The sequence below is a fragment of the Chelmon rostratus genome, chromosome 16 (assembly GCF_017976325.1).
Source record: "Chelmon rostratus isolate fCheRos1 chromosome 16, fCheRos1.pri, whole genome shotgun sequence".
Classification (NCBI taxonomy): Eukaryota; Metazoa; Chordata; class Actinopteri; order Chaetodontiformes; family Chaetodontidae; genus Chelmon; species Chelmon rostratus.
The window spans coordinates 16,306,524-16,331,375 of record NC_055673.1 but is presented as its reverse complement, the minus strand read 5'-3'; the positions used below and the strand labels follow the sequence as shown (position 1 = coordinate 16,331,375).

The following is a 24,852-nucleotide window of genomic DNA, read 5'->3' as shown; positions in this document are numbered from 1 at the left end:
ATGCACACGGGTATATGCGTGTGTGTGTCTGTGTGTGTGTGTGTGTCTACCTGTCTTGCATGTCAAATACAGTTGTCGTGTAGGCCTATATACAGTACGTGTGTCCATGTCTGCATGACTCTGTGCCCCTGCGTGTGGTTGTCTACTGGGTGTCTAGGTGCACGAGGGGCTGGTGGCGCTCTCCAGGGAGGACTGGGAGAGGCGTCTGGTGAGGGGTCCGATGCTGGGATCTGCCAGAGAGGAGGTAGGGAACAGCTTGTACCAGCCGCTGACTGTGGCAGACAGGTCCAAGTCCTCCAGGAGGATCTGGGCCATTCCCATGAAGCACTTGTGGTCCATACGCCCGTAATCTCCCCACACTATTACCTACAGAGAGGATGAGAATAAATCATACATATAGCACAGCTCAGGTATGTACCATATGTCATCAGCGTGGTTGTTGTTGTTGTATCCTACATACACCACATTTCCACATATTTTAAAGGCCCTGAAAATGTCTTCTGCATTCTAGTCAGGTCCAACATGAACACACTACTTGTTTGCCAAAGTTAGATCAATTTACTTCTTTAGTTAGTTAGTTATTTCACACGAGAGACTGCAGTATATCTGTTACTTTCTGCATTCTTCTGACTGGTTTGAAGTGGGTCGGCTCACGTAGAAAAAGGTGATGTCACATACTTCCGTGCACCAATCAGAATTTAGTAAATTGAATCAGTTTAAAGACTAATGTCAATCAAAACCAAACAACCCCAGTGATAAATTCTTGATAAATAATACCTAAAGATATTTTAAAGCTCTGATTGTAGCTTATTTAGTCATCAATCTCTAGCTTGCTCAATACGCATGATTCTCAGGGGCAAATATAAAGTTAAACATAGCATTAAAAAAGACCCCTGTCATTTAAAATATACAAATTCACTGATGAAAATGCCAAAGCCGTGAAAAGAATTCGACCAATTCGTTACATGATTCCACTTGCTTCAAAAGCTAGATTTCCAGAAATACAGTGACTATCATGAAACAAGGAAGAACAAGGCAGCCCTGCTCAAGAAATTCTTCAAACACATCAGTTTACTTTGACAGGAGTTGAATTTCTCTCAGCAGCGCTGGAAGACTTTTTGAAACATGAGGAAACACATTTTAGGGTGGAAATGAAAAGTAGGAAAAAGAATACTATTAAAAAAAAGGCGTGAAAAAGGAAAAGGAAGACAGGGAGGAAACAAAAAGAAATCCTGTACCTGCAGGACTTTGCCCTGAGGACTCTCATCAAACAACAGAGCCTGCTGGTAGGTGGGGTCCAGGTTCTTCTTCACTACTTTGGTTTTCTTCTTGGCCAAGCACATGCCATTCTCCAGCACATACACCTTCACGTAGGTCGCTGCAGACAAAGCAACAAAAAGCGACAGCAAGGAGTGAAACTCCTACATGGGCATACAGACTGGACAAAAGGGGCTAAATGGGTAGATTTTAATTTACCTGGTATGTTCTTGGAACCCGGCTTGGGGGTCAACCCTCTGGCCTGGTTGACCTCCACCTCCAGCTGCCCTCCTCTGTCTACCATGCCTACATGGACATCCCCTGCAGATGGAAAGAAAACACATCTCTGGCAATCCAGCAGGCATCTCCATAATCAGAGCCAAAAACTTCACACACTCTGGTGCTCATGGTTTGCTTATACACTTTGGTTCACTGATGCTGCAATGGCCAATATCTAACTGCAGAGGGCGACACAGAGCTGTAAGTCTCTTCATAGCCAGGTATGCTGGAGCACAGTGCACTGTTCTGTTGTTTTTCCCAAGCAATGACCTTTGCATGAAAGATTTATACCTCATGCAAGAATAACTTCCTCCGTGCTGAGTGAATACACTAGTATTTTGCAGTATTTTTAGATGCTGCTGTGCATCTAACAGCTTGTAATTTGGCTGTAGATTAATGAATTTGATTCTCTGAGATTCTACAGTCTTTAATTACCTCTGATTGTCTGGTTGCTACTGAAATGTGAAAAGATGCTTTGTTAGTGCAAAGTGCCAGTGCAAAGAATCTCATGATGTCTTAGAAAGAATAAAAACAATTCAGGATGAGATTGGGATGGACTGAAGAGGAAAAGCTGTTGACGTTGGCTTACCCATGGGGGGTGTAGCGAGAGTTTGCCGGCCTACAATCTGAGCAGGGCCGAGTCCATCCAGAAAGTCACTGAACTGGCTCTCTGGTCCCAGGCGTGTGGTAGGGAAGACAAACCTGAGAGAGAGGAAGCAGAATAAAGACAGGTGGATACTGTATATGGGTGGATGGGTGGAGGAACTGCGGGCTGGACACTCACGTTCCATCGGAGCTGTTTGAGTTGGTGCTGCCATCAGTTGAGTCCTTGCTGCCCTGCCGTGTCACTCGGTTCCTCATCTCCACGGCGATGCCGGTCTCCGTGCTCCGTCGGATGGTGCTGCGAAGCTTCTTCGTCCCGCCGTCTGAAAAACACAGAGGTCACAGCTCCTGCTTGAAGTGCCTTTATTTCAGCAGCGTAATCCACTGAGCACAATAATCAGAGGAAGCCGTAGAGGTGTCTGATAAGGAAGTATTACACAGCGCCAGCGCCTGCATGATAAGCCTTTCATGAGGTCCTGCTGCCCGTACTTCTGAGTGCAAATAGGTGTCCTGAAAAGATCTGAGCCCATACAGATCATCCTCTGCAGACGTTAAGATAAAAGTAGATGCTTCTTTCTTTCAAGAAAAATTCTCTTAGTTACCAAGTTTAAGAAAACACACCCAAAAAACACAGAGTCTGTCAAGCTCTTTCATGTCTGTGAGCAGCACAAGAAACATCCACAATGTTTACTTTTATAAAACTGCTCACTAGAAATAAGGATAAACTCAGGCCGGCCTTGAGACCACCCATCTCTCAACTATTTATTTTGAAGTAAGTCCACTCAGGCGAGAAGGCAATCTCACCTAATTTCCACTGAGACGTCCCCACACTATTGGAAAATCTCTCCACTTCGCAGGTTTTACTACGGCCCATTTTAAACACACACTCCACAATGGCTGATGTGAGAGGGGGGCAATAAGCTTTCAGGGGGGCTCCTGAGCCCTGGCTTGCGAGGTAGAAACACACACAAATTGGCAGCTTGAGGAATGCTCTGAGTGGCGGGGTAGAAGGGAGGTGGAGGCTGAGCCGAGAGGGGGGAGGAAAGGGAGCGAAAGGCTTTACGGCTCTGCTGACGCTAGGAGAATGGGAGCGAGCTGGAGAGTTAGCGAGCTGCTAACCCCAGAAGAAGCTTTCAGGGCATCATCCCCTGTAATGACACACTGTACTGTATCTCTGTGTGACTTGACATGCTGAGTGCAAAGTAGCAGGGCACTGTCGGAGCCATTCAGGATGTGACATGTGAGGTTGTGCTCTCATGCAGTTTTAGCAGACAACCCTTCCCTCTTGCCTTCTATTGCGCCCGTCTTTTTCTCGCTATCCTTCTCGCAACATTACCCAGAGTTCCTAGGGTCCAAAGAGGCAATGCAGGCTAACATCTCACCAACACACTTCAGGGCGCTTTATGCACAAATACACAGCGAGGGTTAGGGGTAGGGTTTCAGAAGTGAGGATTTGCTGCTTTTCTTTGTCATATATGATAACAAACTGAACATGTTGTGGTATTACGCTGTCAGATGGACAAAACAAGGAATTTGAGGACATCACCTTCGAAAATACAACTAAATTAAATTTTATAGACAAAATATTTCATTGATAGATTAAGAAAATAACCATCAGATGAATATAAATATAATGAAATAATCACCAGTTAAGGCCCTTATATCAGTGCAATTAACACATACGTACATACATACACATAGATTGCACTTACGTATACACACACTGAGTATGTATACAAGATGCTGAGGGGCAAATAAAAGGGAACAGTTTCGTTCTCCCTCAGGTCTGCAACAGTAAACAATAAAGCAATGCAAAAACTCCCAGAGCTATTCAATGCAATAACCTACAGAGACACGTGCACATGTTCACACACAAACATCATGCTGGCACTAGACAGCACTAGTGTCTGGACAATCACACACACACACACACACAGAGTCTGCACGTGAGCAGCGAGGGTGACAGTTCAGTCAGACGGGAGAATGAGAAAGCTGCTGTGAGTCGTTGTGTCAGCAAAGCTTGCTTTATAAAGACCTCGACAAAGTCTGTGTTCTGGGACTTCCCATTGACAAGGGCTTTCTAGGCTGGCAGATATTTTTCTTTAAATCCTGCAGTTGGGATTTAAATTCTTGAAAACATCTTAAACCTTTTACAGACGTCTCTAAGTTTTCCCTCTCAACAAGTTAATTTGGAGGTAAATCACTGGTTGACAAGAACACTGCCCTCAGCAGAACGCAGATCTCCACCAGGTGTGTCAGGCCGAAACTGAGGAAAGTGAAATGTCTGAGGTAACAAATGGTCAAGCACCTCTTTCAATGCCACCACGACTACCTGGTGCAACCAGTGGAGATTAGACAGGTTTTTTGTATAGTGTAAGTGGCAGTGTGAGTTGTGATGTGTGATTGTTTACACAGATGTATATACATTTTTTAACACAGCGTTTTTGTAGAGTATAGCCTCAGTTTAAGATGCATTGAAAAGTGTATTGTAACAGAGCATCCTGGATTATTTTGAACATTTTGTTGTCACGCACCACACAAAACAAAGCCCTAACTACCTCCCGCTTCTCTCTAAAAACAAAGAAGAGCTCAATCTCACTCAGCCTAGCCGACTGCAGGAAATGCCTTTTGCCATGCTGTAACACATATCGTAAAATGACGAATTCAGCAGCCTAAAGAGGCAAAACCAGAATAAAATAGATTTCTCAAAAATTGCGACTCACTGCAACCAGAAGAGGTCCTTAAGCATACACTCATAAATGTGCACAGAAAATATTAGGCCGATGGCTCCATCAGCCTAATAGCTACTTGGACTATGAAGTAGCTATTCATTTAACTTAATATGTGAGATTAGCTGCGCGCGCACACACAAACAAACACACACACACACGACTGAACACATGACCCCCTCCAGTCTTACGCCAGGCGGAGAAAACAAAGCAGCAACAAGAGGAACAAACTGACAGGCTTCCTGTTTTAGTGCAGTGTCCATGCAGCTCATTATGAATGCAGTTGCTGTAGAAACTCATACATCTCTCCTCTATAGGAGCCCAGATAGCTGAATGGTGCAGTGAAGTCACCAAAGGAGCGACTGCTTTAACAAGCGACTGCTCATTGTTGCCAGTTAAGCGCACACCCAGGTACAGCCGTCCCACTTCATTAGCCTGAGCAACTCCAAGCTCATTAAGCATCCTCACCGTACCTAACCCATCGTCATGACAACCACAGACACCCCACATCATCACCATCACTATGGAGATAAACAGACAGCAAACAAAGCCACCTGATGAGACTTTGAGTGGCTGAAAAGAGGAGATTTAACGAGAGCAGACAGGGCTTAGAAAGAGGGATGAAGAGTGGGACAGAGGGGAGAGGACAAGTAGAAGGAAGTGTTGAGGAGAGATGGGAAGATGTTGGGAAGAGGAAGATGAGAATGATAGGGTCCCATGGGTGAAGGAGATGAGGAGAGGGGTGCTGCCTTCTGCTGCTTTCTATTTATAATCCTGCAGTCAAGAATATTTTCAACAGACAGTGTGTGTGCGTGTGTGTGCGTGTGTGTGTGTGTGCGTGTGTGTGTTTGCAGCATCACACCCAGACAAACTCCATGTGCTCCTGCTACCATGACAACCCCCGCCCTCGGATCTGGACCCAGACAATGCCACCTGAGACAACTGGCGCCATGGCGGCAGGCTCATCCCCCATCACTTTTTTTTAATCAATCTATCGAGGCAACATTTCACTGAAACTCCTGCACTTTGGACCGAAACAAAGGACCAGCAGCATCACTGCAACAGTAACCTGAACTCCTGCCTGGCTCTTAATTAAAGCTTACTGGTCAAGAATGCCTCTTTAATACATAAACACGTGTGTATGATGGTGGTGAATGTGTCAAAATAAGAGCACAAGTGGGAGATCTCCACTATACATCACACCACCCATCTCTGAACTATCAAGTAGCTACTCATTTTACTTCATAGCCACACTTGTTACTCATTTGTCAGCCCTCTCTCATCAAAACAGCCCCCCCACCACCACCACCATCCCCCCATGGTGTGAAGCAGTGATCTCTTCCTTCCTATTTAATCCCCTCCTCCTCGTCTGCGCCTTCCCTCCATTCGTTTCCATGGCAATGCCGTCTGCATTGCACCAAGAGCCCCGGCCGGCGTGTTCGCTCATAAGCCTTTCCCCCCTCTCTGCGTGTGTCTTTCTTCGCTCGTATTGTCCTCTCCATGAATCTCACCCCTTAATCTGCCCCCACTTCTTTTTCTCTCACACTGTCTTTAAATCACTCTTCTTTCTCTTTAATGCTGCTCTTTATCTCCAGCTCTTTGCTGGCATGCTCTTTTCCCATCCTTGCTATACAGACGCTTCTTATGCATCAACTCCTTTTTGCTTTATCTGCATTTCCAAATCACTCTCACTTTTGTTTTCCCTTTCCTGGTAGTTCCGCAGTTCTTCTGGCCTCTGTCCATCTTTATCACACAACTCTTATCTCTTTTTCCGGTCCAGCCCATCTAAATTATTTAGCGTACTTTCTCCTTTAGCTCTGCTGAACTAACTTTGTTACACAGCGTTGACATCAAACACACACAAATCCTGGACAAAGAAATTAGAGGCACATCTCACATCTCACATACATGCTGTTTGAGCAACATTACATAAGCTGTTGTGCTTCAATGTGCTAGAGGAGAGAGTTTCTCTGTCTTTTGTGTGCTACAAGGATGTTAAAAGTGTCTCCTATTGGCTCCACTATGATGAGTAATACCTCGTCCCAGAAGACATAGTCACAGAAATGTGCAGCCCGGGGAGCAATCACACACGCAAAACTTTCTTTGTGTGCGTGTAAAAACCAAGGCATTCTGCAAAGCTACTTATGCAAGCCACGGTTAATAATCACAACAGGGCAAGATCAAGTCACAGGAAAGAAGATTAGAATGGGAGAAAGACAGAGGTGGTGGGGATGGAAAGAATTAATAGCTTCAGTGGAGAGAATTAATAGCAGAGAGGGAAATAAAGAAAGGTGGGATTACTGAAAACGCCAACAATGCAGAAAAGAGCCACACACTGTGACTGCATGTACACTCACCAGATATATAGCTTTTGTGTGTGTGTGTGTGTGTGCTCAGTAGATCATTAAAGCTGCTCTGACATTTGGAGAGAGCACTGATGAAGCCTTTCTCATTACATGCTGTAATATAGAATGCTGTTTTTAGACTCGCTGGCTCCGCCGACATGCCTATTGGATGCACTGGTGACGGCAACGATCCACCATGCATAGCAACAGTAACCAAGCACGAGTGTTGGAGATCAAAGATCTGTTGTGGCATCTTTACTGGCGGACCCCTGCTAAATTTGGGAAAAAGGAAGATTCAAGGTCAACTTATGTAAGACAAAAGATCATATCTATCTATCTATCTATCTATCTATCTATCTATCTATCTATGTATAACTATATATGTGTGTGTGTGTGTGTGTGTGTGTGTGATTCAGAGACATATTTATCTATCATACAGTTACATAAGATTATAGCCAGTGAGTCAGTGGTTAACACTGTGAATATATGTAGTATAAAGCTATCACAGAAGGCATCATGTAACGTATATTTATAGTACTAGTATAGGAATTGGTTGTATTTATGTTTGTATGCTTGTGTTTTCTCTCCCTGGTGCTTTGTGTGTGTTTGTTTGTGTTATTCCTAAAACCTTTTTCTCTATAATTCAACAATTTATGAGACACGGTCAACTGGTCCACTTTTCTCAGACAGTACTTTAACTCTAACGGTGCATGCAAAAACAAATAAATGTGGCGGCGAGTTAAGTGTAGCCTAGTTTGCTAAGTGTTCCTCTGTCTTTAATGATAATGCATGGCAGTTAAACAAAACTAATCTCCTGTGCTGTCTTTGTGTGTGTGTGTACTGTCTGTGTGTGTGTGTGTGTGTGTGTGTGTGTGAGTCACGTTAACAACTCAGGCAGGGACATAATCCAGAGAGTGTACAATGTGATGCGATTAGCCTTTCTCAGCACCACGTTGCATAGGAAATGATTTCTTCAAATCTAAAACCTTCATGTATGGCAGGATGTCTGTCAGTGAGTTAATATGCCACACGGGCTCCTGTCTAATGACAATTCATTACAATGAGGAAAGAAGTAATCTAATTCAGATGTAATTTCCCCTTGATTACTCAAGTTGGCTGATGAGCAAATGATGCAAGATGGCCAAACGATTTATAGGGAAGAAGCAGATGAGAAGAAACAGATGACATCAGATGGCTGGAAGCTAACAAAAAAAATCTAATATTTCATAAAGATTTCCATTGCATGTTAAGCACTGAACATAATTTTCCACTTGCGTACCCAGCGACAAAGAGACAACAGAAAAATATGCCACACTGAAAAAAAAAAGTTCATCTCACGTATTCAGTCTTAAAATCAAAATTCTGCCAGTGGAAGACAAGATATTTCCATTTCCATCGGATCTAATTAAACTGTTTTTTTTTGCAGGAAACTGTGTCAGCATCTTCACTTAAAGCAGAATAATGAAGCCACTTCCACTTTGTAAGAAGAAAATTACACTTGTGTCAAGAAAATTCCCCAGAAGAATTGACTTGCATTGAGAGCAAATAACATTTTAAGTCTCAGAACTAAACAAAATCTCAAAGTCGAGTTGGATGAGGTAACAGCAGCCTTGTGTGTGTGTGTGTGTGTGTGTGTGTGTGTGTGCGTGTGTGCGCGTGTGCGTGGGTCTCCTATGCACCAAAAGATGCACTCTCCAGTCCACCTCTTCTTTCAGGGCACCAGACGGCAGAGGGCTTGTGTATTTTCTGTGTAAGTGTGTGTTTACAGCACTCCATGCCGGGAGGAGTGGTAATGACACCCTGATTATAGGCCTTTTACACACACACATTCATATGCGCACACAACATGGTGACTCACCTCATACACTCTTGAGCTCAGTGACACTTCACTGCCTGTTAAAGCCTTGCTGGGGTGCCAAGAAGTGCTCTTACTCATTTTGAACCTTGCTAAATCTGAGAGCTTTTACTGTGTTAGTGCAGGTTGCCAGATCAGCTAGACTCCTGCAACATATATGAGAAACAACACTTGAGCTCCATGATTTTTCCATGATTTTCAATGTTTTTTTTATGATTTTCATCAAAGGTTAGGGGGGGATTATATTTCTCAGCCAGGTGCAGTAAAGGCCTGGTCACACCAGAAAGCGGCACAGGCAAATTAACCCGCATCTTTGTAGAATACATGTGGTTCTCCACCCTGAGCTAGCTGGGATATGATAGGACCAATCAATCACAATGTATTTTGTTCTGTACATAACATCATTTAATTCATTCACAGTTTTAATGACAAGGGAAAAAAGCTCCCTGGGCTAAAAGAAGGAGAAAATGCAGGTTACATAAAACCAGATGGCGTAACACAGCTAATAAAGTACAATGGGTTCCTCTGAAGCGCTCCATTCTGTCAAAGGTCAGCTCTGCCAAGATGGCTTGCTATTGGTTAACAGTGTAAATTTGCAGGTCAAAGCTGTGGCTTTCCTTCACCCCTATGAGCACATTCACTCCTTAAAACCAGTTGATTCCGCTGCAAAATTTCACCATCTTAAATGCTGGCGTGAGCTTTACGTCTCCGCTGATTGCATGGCAACCTCACAGTGACAAGAAGACTCCGGGCCAGCTGTTTCCCTCTGTTTCCAGGAGGGAACAGCTGGAAAGCTGTGCGCTAAGCAAACTAACTGTTGCTAGTGGTAGCTTCACTTTTTTAGATTGGTATAAATCCACTCATGTAACACTCAGCAAGAAAGCAAAGTACAATTTCCATATTGTCTAATATTCAATACAAAGGTTGCATCAGATTGCAGGTGCAGCGGTTCACAGCTGAGATTAGTTCACAGTTGGTTGAGAGGCAGTGTTTTACATGCAGAAACTAGCTACACACACACACACTCGCACATTCGTGCTCACACACATTAGCAGATATGCAGGTACAAAGAAAAACAGATTCACAGTTGAATCGTTCGCCAATCATAGCATGGCTAAGAATGGAGCATGGAGGATGGAGGAGCCGCTAAGCGAGATTGAGAAAACACGATAGAACGTTCTGAGTGAAAGTGAGAGCAGTGATGGAGATGAAGGGAGGAGAGATAAAGGAGAGGGGGAGATTAAGATGTCAGTGAGCTGGAGGAAACACAAAGAGGGTGACAAGGGAGTGCGGCAAGTGGAGGGACGAGAGACGGGAAGGGGAGAGAAAGCGATGGCTGGTCAGTCTAGCTGGTGTCTGGTAGCCTCTAAATGCACCGGTGGGGAAGAGAAAGCTTTTAGAGACACGTGTAAGGTTTCAGTTTGTGTGTGTCAGGAGAGCCGGTGACTCAGTACGCTTTAAAGGAAAAATGAGGTGGAGGAGCAGAAGGTGAGGTGAGGAAGACAACAGAGCAGCAGCCTCACCTGAAATAGCAACTCAAAACACACAAGGAGGATTTTTCCACTAGTCATAGTGAATATGAATAGCTACCATGAGTAGTCATTCTGTGACTGAGCTACTATTATGAAGGGACATTTCAAGTGCTACCACAGCTCAGATGCTGCAGTGATTCCAACAATTCATAGCTTTTTATTCGCTGTTGCTCATTTTGTTCACAAGCCTTTTCTGTGCTGTCTCGATGCCTCAGATTTTCTCTTTCGGGGTGAATTTTCCCTCAAAGGATCTGATCACCGTAAGCTTTCCAAAATGCCTGCCAAAATTCCTGAAGTGTGTTTCCTAGCTGTGACTCAGAAACAGAGCTAGAAGTAGGGCACGAGTGAGTCACCCCAAAAACACCCTGAGTACTAAAATGCCAGGTCTCTTCTCTGGTAGCTGTTTTTAACCAGTGGATGTAGTAGTGTGTGACCTTCTGTTGTGCTATTGTTGGGTTTCTTTCTCTTGCCAAAACATCTTTGATCACATAAAAAAAACCCAATTCAATTGAATAGGGTTGTTGAGATATAGGAACATCCCAATCCAACGTACAAAACATGATGCACAACTTTAATAATGACGGAGAAAAGAGGCTGGAACTGAAAGCAAAGTGACTATTACAGGGGAAGCAGACTTTGTGCTGCAGTATTTATTTCTAGTGCCACATGAGTGCCAAGGAATAAGAGGAAGGCCTGCACACACACGACATGGTACTGTTTAGTGTCGAACTGTCTGGGACTACACCAGCGCTCTTATTTTGGAATAGAAAGAAAGGCTCCTAGATAATGTTATCATAGCTATCTCCCATGTGCATCACATCAGCCTGTCCTGCAGAGTTATCTCAATGTGGGGGAGCACTGTGTCCACAAGCAAGCATTCAGGAAACCACCAAGACTTATGATGTGTGCTGTATTTCAGGCAAACTGATCAAAGAAGACCTTTAGCTAAACATTGTCCCGTCGTCAGAGTTACAGCATCAGCACCGCCCTTCGCTTATCACATTTTTCTTACTTCTGTCCTTCTTTTTTTGTTATTTTGAGAATAAAATCAACTCATCTTTAAATGGCTTTGAACTCTTCCACCATCCACAGTAAAATAGTCACCAAAACTAAGTTTCACCGTACGCTAAGGCTAACTAACGCGAGCCGTGATTTACACTGAAAGAATAGAGTTCTCATGCTGTTTACGATCAATTTCTGTAGTTTTGAAGTTTTTGGTTTAAATTTGCTCTACATGGAGAAACAGCTTACAAAGGTTATCATTGCTTGGCATTATAAAACAACAAGACACTGTCTTTTACCAGCACTCCTAGCTTGTGACACCGAATCAGGCAGTTTTTATAGCTAGGGAAATGAAACATTACCAGCTGTGCTATTCTATTGAAAGAGTCAAAAGTTGGGGAAATGGTTCACACATCCTCTCTCGCAAGTTGGAGCAAGGGATGCAGTCGGCAAACACCAAATTATTTGTCTGACAACAGAGCACCCAGACACATGGCTGCTGTTGAACAAAGCTGAAATCGGTTTAATAAGCAAACTAACAAGTACTCTCGCTTGTGTGTCAGACAGTTTTTCCTCCTCTGTCTCTCTGCTTCTTTTCCACGTCTCTGGTGTGCTGCCAACGGTATCTACAGCAGCACAGAAATAAACACGCTGAAGACAGAAAGAATTAAATAAAGAATATCTGAAGGAATTGAAAAGTGAGGTTGAGAAAAGAAGACGATGGGCGTTGAGTGGGTTGAGGGAGCCAAACGGAGCAGAAAAGAGTGAGGTGTTTGAGTGGGAATGTACAGCAGCCGAACACAGGCCACACACACACACACACACACACACACAAACACAGATTTTTTTTTATATATGCATATGCACAAACTGGGAGGGGTTTGAGCTCAAAATTGAAGCCACCCAATGGGACATTCACCAGAAACGCACACACACCCATGCCTGGTTTCCTTTAATGTAACTCTGCTGGTGTGCTGCATCTCGTCACTTGTTTCTCTGCGTCCCTCGGTGCAGACTGACAGCGTGCTGGGAGCTGCTCCGCTGGCTCTGTTTTCACAGTCATGGATAAACCTGCTCAGGAGATAAGACTGTGTACAGCGGAGGAGTGACTCACCCGTTAAACCTGGGAAACCATTTGTGTGTGTGTGTGTGTGTGCGTGTGTGTGCGTGTGTGTGCTTTCTCCTGACTGATTCTAATAATAGCAGGTGATACATAGAACACAGAGAGAGCCAAAATGCCATCCCCACTCACCTGTTACAAAACCTAGAATAATGAGACGATGACACAGGCTATGTATGGAATTACACGAACAACACTGAGAGACATCGTGGAGGAAAAACGTACACCATGTATGAAAATAGAATCTGAGAATCTAAATAGGGAAGCACGCCTTACACAACTACACCAGTTTTCTGAAAATGCGCTGTACATCAACATTCATGTTCATGTTCAGGGTCCCTTTTGCCTGATCTGCACTGTGATCAACCTAACTTTGACACCTTTATTCACATAGCTATATAATTGGCAGGTAAGTGCAGAGAGGACTAGAGGTGTAATGCAATAAAAAGTGAAACTTTTGAGATACAGAATGGATTGTTAATATTGCATAAGTCTGACCTCTAAAGTTACACATTGTTGTTTGGAAACACCAGAGGCCACAATTAAATTGCATCCATTAACACTAAGAACTGTCAGAGGGCTCAGCTGCCGTCTGAAAATGTTGACAAGGCTGCAGCCATAAAAAAAATGCCCTTGTCCTACTTTAGGCATCTCATATCAGTGTGTGTGAAGATGTTGAAATCAAAACGTTTTTGTTGTGCTGTTACCTTATTGTCGTGGGGACGCTTGTTTAGATCAAAAACCTTGAGCGCTCTGCAGGAGTTTTTGCTCCTAAGAGGATTAAGTATGCAAGTAAAAGTTTGTTTTTTGTTTTACTGGTACACCCCTACTGATGACTACTTCAAAAGGCCCGATCATTGGATATTCAAAATGGTTTTAACACCTCCACTGTCCAGAAGACGCAACACATCTTTATTTTGCAGTTTGGAAATGAAGCTGTTTGGAAAATAAGGTGCAATTCTTGTTTGGACACATCTACAAAAACACGTCCTTGGTTGCATAAGAGTTTACCAGGACAGACCCTGCTGATGGTTGTAAATTAACTGGATCCAATTCGCAAAATGGAGCACGGCTAGAACATACCCTGCAGAAACTCTGACACAATAACAACACCATAACCACGTTACCACCTAATAGCCCTTTAAGGGTGAGATGCTGACATATTCGCCCACCGTCTCCATTCACTTTGTCTTTCTTTACATCTTTGCCTCACTTTCTCTATTCCTATTCAGACATCCACTATAAATCCTATCATTTACAGTAGAAAAATGAGCAACAGGAACAGATTTTTAGTCACTAGATAGACGACAGCTGGTGACCTTCTCTTAAAAGTCCTAAAAAGGCAAGCAATACATTTAGAATGACAATTGGGAAAATAGAATCAAGGCATTTCATAGGTTTTGTGGAGCGTCCTCACAGTTCACCACCGCAATGCACAGCAGCAAGTTATTCAATAATATCAGGTGTCAATCAATTATGGCCATAGCTACGGTCATATTGTCAGATGGCCTTTGTTTTGCAGAGTGCATTCCATTAATTTTTCCCATCTCTACACCCAAAGTCCAAATTGCTTCTCTCACAAATTCCCTCTCCTCTGGGGACCAGTTCAACCTGTGGCTTCTCTGCCATTAGGCGACCAACCGAGCGAGGCAGGGGGCTCGGCACCTGCGCCGACCCACCCCGTCAGCCGATCGATGCGTGTGTCACTCAGAACATGGGGCAGTGACAGCTGACCAGACTGGGCTGATAATGATGGCCAGGAAGGTGCACAGAGAGGACCATAATCGAACTCGACCAAGCGAGGGGGAATGCTTGCCTGCTCAGCCGTCTGTGTGACCTGCTGTCGGCCTCCGCGGGTCAACCATCTAATTGCACAAGCCCATTTTTTTTTGCCTCTAGCTGGTGTGAATTATGAGGCAGGGAAAACAACAGATTAGGGTAGCCCACTTCGGCCTGACTGGGTCATTGAGAAAACAGCCTAGTTTGTCTCCAGGAGTAGATTTCCAGGCTCAACTCTGGAATGTTGTGAGGAAACAGCCAACTTCTAGTAGAGGAGTGACATAATCTTGTAGTTGGGTGGATTTTGCGTAACAGAATTAAAGCAAAACAGCTGGATTTTGATTCAATTTACACCTAAATCGTTCTTTTCAGCCTACTTGAGACTATCAAATAGGGATGCACCCATCACATATAACACCACATTCTAATAGCTAAACTGGCAGCAATAAGTACAGTTAAAGGGTATCTGGCAGTAATATGTACAGTTAAAGAATCTACTATACTGAGTCAATTTTTGGTAAGTAAACAGTAGAGATCTATCACGCACTACAATTGAAATGCACCTATTGTGAAGACATCCAGGGCATAATGAGTAACAGCAGTAGCTCAGTGCACTAAAATAAGCTCAACACAGCACATGAATAGAGATAAACTGAAGATTTTTAATGTTCTAATGTGGATCTGTCACATTTGCCGATACCCAATCCAGCTAAAAAGGTATCAGGAACGATCCTGAGCCGTTTAGCTAGACCTCATTCTTGAGTCAGGCAGTCAGAGGTTTATTTCTGAAAAGTATCTCAAAACCTGCCGTGGCCAACACAGCGAGAAACCTAGCCTGCAGGAGCTGAAGGGGAGCTGTGGAATAGATGGAGGAGGAAGGAGCGGTGCACGATACTGTGATTTTTGTTCCAGGCGCGATGTGTTCCTCTGGCAGCTGAGAACATCTAAATTTAGACACACCCCTCGTCTCCCCTTCCTCTTCTCTACATGCCCGGCCCCTCCTCGCCTCCTCATCCGCACTTTCCCCATCCATTGTGCTCTCCTCATCACCGCGAGCACAGCGACATGAAAGCCCCCGTGGTGAAAATATCGACAGCTCTCCCTGCGTCAGACAAGTATCAGCTGTGCACGAGGGCGCCGAGCCCTGTGTGTTCATGTGTGTGTGTGTGTGTGTGGAGCATCAGCCATCTAAACCTGATAGGTGCTAAAAACAGGTAATGATAGAAGATAATGATACAGGAGTTAGGTGTGTGTGTGTGTGTCTTCCTGTGTAAACTGCCCATTAGCCATATGGTGGCCATGTCAGAGATGGCATGACAACATGTGCGAAGTAAACTCCCACGTTTTTTTTAGCTTCATTTTTTTGGTGTCATGTTTTCATCCACATTTTCCTCTCTGCCGGGTCTTGTTATATTAGCTGAATACAATCACAGCCCAGTGAAGGACTGAAGTTATGTGAGAAGATCAGATGAGTAAGAAGAGGACAGAGGTGCTTTGGTTGACAGGGTGGACACCATTTGCTGTGTCCGATCCCAGAGGACGTGCCATTGGCGTGATGAATATCCTGAACGTCCCAGAACTAGGACTGGGTGTCACATGAGCACAGGCCAAATTCTGTCTGGAGCATGAAGCACAAAAACTGTGAAGGATTAAAAGTTGGCACTGAATCCTTTGTCAGGTTCTAAGGCTTGTTTACTTGTTCTTTGATCAGATGTTTTCTGATCTCAGTCTTCAGTATTTTATTCAGGCACACATCGGCTGATTCTCTACAGACACTATTAAACGTACAGGTGTCAAGTTTGCCATATTTTGTTAAATATTTGTTAAATTAAAAAGAGTCAAATTATGTCTACAAGGAAGTAGAAGCTCATAATTCTATTACAATTTGCATCTAATATTTTACTCATACACTTTTTAGATTTTTGACTTGGAGTAATTCTGCTGATGATCGTCCAAGTATTTATTGTTTTGTTTTGTTTGATAGTAGAATGTCACCTGGACTCCTCCATCTTTGCTGTTTTTACATCATAAACCATCACTGAAATAATGCTTGGACTGCATTGTGTTACCTTTGATAATTTTGTAGTTGTGTGCGATTTATTTTCATTATCTGACATTTATTCCCTCAGTTAACCAATTCATCAGTTATGGTGTTTTAGTAGAAAAAACGTATTTGCATGCAACTCAAACTAAGGAAATGGGAAAAGCATCATTTTGACATTGGTGCAGAGACTCAGGTATCCTACGGTAGAAAGCAAAAAACAACCACTCTCAGATGTTGTAATAAGGCTGAACATTTGCACAGAGTAACACGCACATACTGTACAACCGCAAAGCGAGCGTGCAAGCAGAAGAACACATGCCTACATTGTTCTGACAAGGTTACAGTTTAACGTACTGGAAGGGGAAACAGAATGTACTAAGAGGATGCTTGGAGACGAATAATGTGTTTGCCATAGTCAGACAGAAGAGCGAAGAAGGAGTTTAACCACATTAAAAAAGGAGCTGCAGCCCCTGCCCATCCTGGCCCAGCCTCTCAGCCTTTACCAAGCCTCGGTGTGTGATGTGTCTTCCCCGTTTCCTACCAGGAGTGAATGCGTTTTTTTGTTCAACGCTGAGGCGCAAAAAGAGAAACACTTTTGTTGCTGCTGCACAATATCTGTAATTATACCCCGCAGGACACATATAAGAACGTAGTGTTGCTATCATTACCATACAGCCACCATGCATACGAGCTGCCACTGCTGCAAACCCACTCCAGAGTGCAGCACACAGTGATGCTCACAATAATGTTGAAGGCTTTTAAAAAGGGCTCATTACAATGATAATACCACAAAAGGTAAAGCCAGTGAGAGCTTGTTGAATAAGATAGTCTGGGTATTAGAACCTCGGCAGTGCACCACCAAATACCCTTTGGAGTGGATTATGCTAATGTCATTGTGCATACTCCAAAACAATCACTGCTCTGTTAGACCGGTGTTAGCATCCGTGTAACTGTTAAACTGCAGCGGGAAAACATTTAATCATTTTAAAGGCATGTGGAACATTTGGAAATGCTAAAGCCAAGCCAGGTGGGTAAAGGTGATTAAATGCCTAAACTAGCACAAATTCCGTCTTCATTTGGAAAGCATTATGATTTGCAGCTTGGACTCGAAACCGAAATTTAAATAAAAGATTGATATCATACAGACCAACTAACAACAGACAGAAGAGGAAGAGGAAAAGGTGAGGAAAACTGATAATTAGAGGAATGGAAGGAGAGAAGAACACAAGTGTAAAGGGAGAAACTGAACTTGAACTTGCTGAACCTGCTGAAATGGTTCAAAAATGGTGGAAAATGACAAAATGATGCTCAACAGTGATGGAAAGGAAAAGAGAAGGATGGAGGGGGAAATGAAACTTTACTTGCACAAGCAGGGAAGCTTCATCTAGACTGTTCACATTCAACAGAAGCAACAGAATATTGTAAACTGACCCTGCTGGTTGAGCTGCTGTGTGCTCTTGCTCCACTGCGACAGCCCCACGATGGCCACCATCTTTGCGCCCAGACTGGAGCGCCGCTTCTTGTTGCCAGCCAGCGACGTGGAGTCCGGGCCGCCGCTGCCGGGACTCTTCTCCAGGCTGTACATGGCCCCCGAGATGCTGGAGGAGCGCACCACATTCCGGGCCGCCGCGCTCAGCCCGCTGAGGCCGCTCATCCCGCCTGGGCTGGGCACCTCCACGGAGCTGCTGAGCATCATGGTCCCACTGGACAGGAGGGCCGGAAGGTTGGAGCGGGGCTGAGGAAGGAAGATGAAGGAGACGATAAGGTGAGGGACAGAACAGCTCAAGTAAAAGGACGCCTTGATGTGCAGCGTGTCTGATGAAATACAGAACGATAGCTTGTCTTACAGCGGCAGTAGCTCCCTGAGGCTGAAGGACACCGAGTTTAAATTTCAACCGGAGTTTGGTTTCTCAATTAAATTCCCCGACTTATTGCAGAGGCAGCAGAAATGACTTCCTGCCCCATAAAAGACAAATAAAAAGTGAAAAGCTCAGAAAATCTCCAATAGTTTGAGAAAACAAAGAACACAAAGGTCAGCAGATGAGGACAGTGCAGATGGCGGCAGACTGTTCAAGTGAGTTAGGAAATATCTCCAGCCACACACACACAAATGTCAGGGCAGGCCTGCTGTTGAGGGGTGACCCTGTCAGCTGGTATTTGTCTGCTGTGTTGTTTTGGAAGCTCATTCTGTGTCTGACAGTGACAGATAATAAACTCTGCAGCTCAAGTCATCACTGGTTGGTTGAATCCTGGGAGGAAACCTGCGTGTGTGCGCACACTTTGTCGTACTTTGGGATATCTGACCGATGCACATGCAACTCTTTGGCTGCAAAGGCACAACCCTCGCTCTTCGTCTTCAAAGTAGGAAAAGCGCAGGTGTTACTAAAATCATTATTGAGGTCGATTCAAGTAAGTGATGAGAGTATGACAGCGAGCCAGTACGCACAATCCCAGGACCCTGAAACTGAAGCAGCTAAATGGAATTCAGCCATCGCTAATTTAATTATTTACACACGTGTTTCTCCTAATGTGACGTGTCAAAATGTCTGCTGGAAAAAAGTATTATCCTTCAACATCTCTGTCACGCTCTCACCTCTCCTTTCCTTCTCTCTCTCCTAACTTCCGTGTGATTATACTGAGGCTAAACCAACATCCCGAGGCCAAATTCAATATGCAGATGCATGCTGTGCTTTCACACTCCTTTTTAATATTTCTCTTTCTTCGTTTCTCCCCTACCATGTAACCTCTCTTTCTACCCGCTCTCTCTTAATCATTACGATCCTCGCTGTCATTTTTTTTTGTCACACAAAGTACGGCAATGCAGTCTTTTGCTGTCTCAGAGCCCACTAAATAAGTGCCTCGCAAACTTTAGTCCAGCTCAGGTGGTTGGTTGGTTTTGGCTCATCCGTTTTCCAACAGGGGGGCCGGGTCACAAACTCTCTCATATAACAGCTAAACGGTACACTAGAATAAATGTCTGAAAACATCTGAGGTGAGAAATAGGCAATACACTAACAGAATCTCCAGCACTGCCTAGTTTGACAGTTGGATCTGATTTTCCATGGACTGACTGATTTGCATGAAGTCGTGATTATGCTAATTTGGAGAAAGTGACTGGTCTGTCAACTCACCACGTCGTGTCCATCATACTCAGTGCTGCCAGATCTCCCGCTCTCCACAGAAACTCAATAGGCTCTGTCGATGGATCCAGTGTGTCTGCACCCTGAGGCTGTACTTAGCACATGCCAACAATTACAATGATAAAATGCTTTTGTTTACCAGGCATAATGTTTATGCTAATATTTGCTAATTAGCATTAGCATGAGTACAGCTGAGGCTGATGTGTTTGTTGTTAGTTTTGCAGGTCACAAATCAAATTACTGAACACATTAAACTTTTGACCTGATGATGGTGCCATAAAGGAAGTTATGGGATGTTTTATATTGCGATTCATCCTGACGGGAACATGAATGTATGTGCCTAATTTCATGACCATTGTTGAAGCTTTTCAATCAAAACCGCAGAAGATGACTTATCAGTAGCATTCAGCATGTGGGCACCATAAATAACAATTGCTGAGATATTCAAAGCAGTGGACCAGCCAACATTTCCACCTCTGGAGCTTCTAACGTGACTAAAAGACATCCGTTCACCACCGCTGATTGCAGGGAATGCTGCACAAATTCTTTATGCAACTTAAACAGTCCCATGACTTGAAACCATAAATAATACATATACAGTACAGCGAATTTGCCCTTAATACGTCTTTGGAATTGAAGCCTCAATTGTAAATGCCCTGTGCTTCAGATGTCTCTGTAAATCATCATCATTGCGCTGCTTTGTCACACCACCACAACCACGATGTTTCCAGCCCGAAAAGCATTGCTGACAGGCACTTTTTGCCAGGATGCATCGAGCATTACCACTGTAACCAAAGTGGGTGCTATTGAGGAACAATGAACTGATGAAGCAAAGGGCAAATTTTGGCATTTTGTAATGAAACTCATAATAATAGCAACTAGGCGGAGGTGAAAGACTGCGTGCTTTGTACAGGGCTAGTGCAGTGACATTTGCTGTGACTGAAAAAGGGTACCGAGGGGAAAGAAAGAGCGAGGGGAGATAGGGGCTTGAAATCTGAATTGCAGGTGAGCCTATATGTCCTTATTTTCTTCCCCTCTCTGTTTCTCCCTCCCTCCCCCACTCACCCTCTCTTTTCTATTCCAGCCCATGCGCACTTGTCTCTCGGGGGGGGGGGGCAAGTGCGCTTGTCCCCCCCCCCCTTGTATACTTTGAACACACAGCGAGCAGAGCAGGAGAAAATGAGGATTGGGGAGGGATGGAGAAGGCTTTCTGAGAGCCACAAGGACAGTGAGGGAAGACGGAGGACAGGGAGGGAAACGAGGGAGGAGAGGATGCTTCATAATGAATGGACACACAGAAAAACACTGCAGGGAGCTGTGAGAAATAATGGAGTGAAAGCCAGAAGAGGAGAGGAATATGACACTGATGGTGACAATGACTGAGACATGCATCCATTCCTTCTTTCCTCTTAATGATGAGATCCTCAGCCCTGTGTGTGTGTGTGTGTGTGTGTGTGGCTGAAGACATAGTCCAAAGAGAAAAGGGTGAACATGTACTGCATATAGTCTGTGTATATGTTTTGCCCAGAGGACATTTACACCGACAAGTGACATTGGTGTTGTTTCTATATCAGTGGAGCTGAACTTTTACTACTTATTTGTGAGTTTGACACACAGAGTCATCCAGTTAAAGGTTATCAGTCCATATTTTAATAAATACGCTTACTTGCTTACTTATGATATATCACGCAGCTATCTTAGCTTAGCATAGCATAAAGACTGGAAACAAGGCAGCTCGCCTTGCTCTGTCCACAGGTAACAAAGTACCAGCACCTCTGGTTGGTTTGTCAGTTTTACACATTGTTTGAACAGATTCAACAAACAAGATATAACACACTAATTAGAGAGCTTTAAAGGTGCTGGCAAACAGAGTCTTTTATCTTTGAACAGCAAACACTTCTCAGCCTTTATGCTAAGCTAAGATAAACCATCTCCTGGCTCCAGCTTCATATCTTTTCATCTAGCTATTTGCAAGAAAGTGTAGTTTAAGAAGAAAGTGTAGTTTAGTTGCTTAAATAAAAGAAAAAACTCATGAATTTGAATTATTTTTGGTAGTTTTTTAATGGGTTAATGAAATTACCTATTTTTTGGAGCTGACAAAATCTTGACTTAATGTTACTTATTTGTTTGTTGTGGAGAATTTGATCTTATAATAAGACAGACAGTGTGGCGTTGTCATGAGGACAGATTACGATGGTTTTTAATCTATTTTGCATTTATGAAGGATCTGTTTTTGTGCAGCAGAGAAGAGTCAATTGAGAAAAATATTGAAAAAAAACAGAATTGTGTAATTTTTCCAATATTAAGAAACTGTTTAGGGGTCATGTCTCCTGTGATTTATTCTCTGAAGCAGAACATTTCCCAGGTTTTAAAGAGTTTCTTATCTTGTCAGCTCCATACCTTAGAAATCAAGCCACAGGAAAAAAAAATCCACACCTGCATGAAGGAGTCTTTCAATGTCTAATATTTGCAGTTGAAGATGCCACCATGTACCTGTCCCCACACTGTGTTTTGCTGGACCTGAAGGTGCAACCAGAGACCATCTATCTTCATCTCAGTGCCAGACAGCTCCCCTGCCATATGTCTGTGCTCTCTTAACTTCTCATCTCAGAGCTCATTTATTTCTCCTCCCGTCAGCAAACCGACCCTTTCCACCCTGCCCGGTGCCATAAGCCCCTCCTCTGCAGCCTGACACCACCCTGCACGTTTACATGCATTCAACAAACGTGATCAAATGTGTGAAGCACTGAGCGTCAGAGGTGCTGGTAAGCGGATTTCTTTGACATGTGAGAGTGGTATTGATCGAAAGTGATGAGCATATTTCCCAAAGTGTCAAACTATTTCTCCAACAATTCACAGATCCTCTCAGGTAGATATCCATAGTTCACAGCTTAGGTCTTCCCTGGTTTAAAATTCAAGCAAGTGTACAGCTGAAAACTCTGTTGGCAAGCTATATGTGCCAATCAAAAAGCATGAACTTTAGTGTGATTGGATCGACATGACTGTCAGTGTCAGCTGATGCAGAGATGCAAAGAGTAAAAATGTGATCTCTCCTTGCAGTTTCTCCCATAAACACAATGCTACAACCTTGTAATTACGATAGATATGGCTGAGTGACCCTTTAATGTTTTTTTTTTTTTCGAGTTCGCTGTTGGATGAGTCTGTTTTCGAGTGTTTTTGCCAAGTCTTTTTGGCTGCTGCAAGCCGGATTTCCCACGTGGGACAGAAGAGAGTAAACTGAGCTGAATCATAGCTAAATTAACAGAAAAAAGGTATCTATCAGCAGCATACTGTTGGTCGTCTGTCAGCAGTCAAATGTCATCAGGCCTTTAAATTCAAAAAACAGTCAGCATTTTATCTGATTGAAAACTGAATTGCCATGTGTGGTTATTGAATGCCAACCACCAGTGTTTACCATGAAGAGCCTGTGTGCCACTCAACAAACTGAATGAAAAAAGCGTATGCACACTCAAATCTGTGCAAAAATCTTTTTAATAACGGAGCTTTGCTGCTAAGTCTGACACCGGGTGTGCAGCATCGTTTTTTTTCTCTATTTTTGAATTTGATTTTTTTAAAAAAAGCATCATACAGTATTCTTTTGTGTGCTTCCCTCATTTATCCCAGCTAACTGGTATCAAAGTCTGAACTATAGGACACAGTAAATGTAATGCAGTGCACATATTTGAAAGGATGATGTTAAAATTCTCAGCAAAAGCTGAAAAACTGTAAATCTCTGTTTCTCTCTGTTCTTAGTGCAGAAGAAAAGCTATACACATGACCAAAAAACTGGTTTGAAAAGACAAAATTGGGCAACTGAGGGTATCGCAATATGTTAAATGCATCTACAACATTCACAACAGCATTATATCCTACACATGTTGTGTACATGCAATTTGCAACGAGAGGGATACGTTTGAATTAAAAGGAAACACATGATGAACAATCACACCGGCAGTGCACAAGGACAGGCGGGAGCTGTAATGCACTTCCTGTTGAGGCGACCATGGAAACTTCCCAGGTGATGCGATATGTGTCGGCCCGGTGCCTGCTGCCGTAGTGCTTGGCCTGGTGGCTTGTATCGCTGATGTATCTCTCTGATCATTAGGGGTCTCTTAAGGCGAGAAAACAGAAGGCTGGTTCTGCAGCCATACACACATACACACACACACACACAGAGTGTACGAGTGCCAGGCTGTGGGACGAGTGAGAGCCAAATGGATCACACACAAAATCACACACAGAGAAACCCAGTAGTAGTGCAAACACACATATGCCACACTGAATGTGCGTGCCAGGATGTGGCGGAAGAAAGAGCTGAAATACTGAATGACAAGGGGCACTGACACTGGTGTCTTGGCTGACAGACTTGAATTAACATCCAAATCTTCTGTAAAACACTCAGCTGACACAGATTTGATTTCTCCAGTATCACACCGGCCGAGAGAGTCAGTGTATCAGAAACAAATTGACCAGATGCAGTCAAAGCACCATTAAATATTCACAAATTTCCCATTTCACACTTTGCAGAGCAACATTATGCCTTGTGCGCGCACGCACACACACACACACACACACACACACACACACACACACACACAAACACAAATCTGAATCAAACGTTAACAGCCATGAAAGGGACAGAAAAGGGAGTTCATAAGCAGCTTTCGTTTTGCTCTCCCATTGGCCCAATCAAATTTTTATCCAATAAAATCTTTAATGAGGTGAGTCAATGAGTCACTCCCTCTACATCACCTTGTGACAGCAGACATAAATTCGATCCGTCACGCCGTGTTTTCACACAAATTGCCTGAATCATGTTGAATCAGCCGTGGCAGGGAAGCAAAGGTTTACATTTTCTCTACCAGAGCTACAATTAAAGGGTCAGATTAGCCTGTCAGACATTATATTAAAGGTTATGTAGCACTGAAATGCTAAATCAAAGCGTTCAGCACACATTTGTGACCAGTGACAGCAGCAAAACACAGATGGATAAGCCATTCTGTTTTCTCATAACACAAATGACAATCAACTCTGCTTTACAAAAGCATTATCGATTTTTTCCTGTCAAAAACCGCTTCTCATTAAAATAGACTTGATTACATTATTTACCCTGTGGAGGTTATTGTGCCAGCTGTACTATAGAGCAGTGTCTTTACAAGTGGGGCCC

General features: G+C 43.6%; 1 protein-coding gene across 1 annotated transcript; it reads right to left on the bottom strand.

Moving 5' to 3' along the window:
- Nucleotides 1-153: 153 nt before the first annotated feature.
- Nucleotides 154-18,256, bottom strand: rims3 (regulating synaptic membrane exocytosis 3). The gene is made up of 6 exons (XM_041955895.1): nt 17,977-18,256; nt 2,321-2,462; nt 2,126-2,238; nt 1,477-1,578; nt 1,239-1,378; nt 154-366 (listed from the first exon to the last, which is right to left on the bottom strand). The coding sequence occupies exons 1-6, from the start codon at nt 18,239-18,241 to the stop codon at nt 154-156; spliced, it is 975 nt and encodes a 324-aa protein (XP_041811829.1). The 5' UTR covers nt 18,242-18,256.
- Nucleotides 18,257-24,852: the final 6,596 nt, after the last annotated feature.

Excerpts from the sequence above, each read along its gene's own strand:
- rims3 (XM_041955895.1), bottom strand. The coding sequence starts at position 18,241 with ATGATGCTCAGCAGCTCCGTGGAGGTGCCCAGCCCAGGCGGGATGAGC. Across the intron at positions 2,239-2,320 it reads TCAAACAGCTCCGATGGAAC|GTTTGTCTTCCCTACCACAC; the intron begins GTGAGTGTCCAG and ends CCTCTCTCTCAG. Across the intron at positions 367-1,238 it reads CTCAGGGCAAAGTCCTGCAG|GTAATAGTGTGGGGAGATTA; the intron begins GTACAGGATTTC and ends TCCTCTCTGTAG.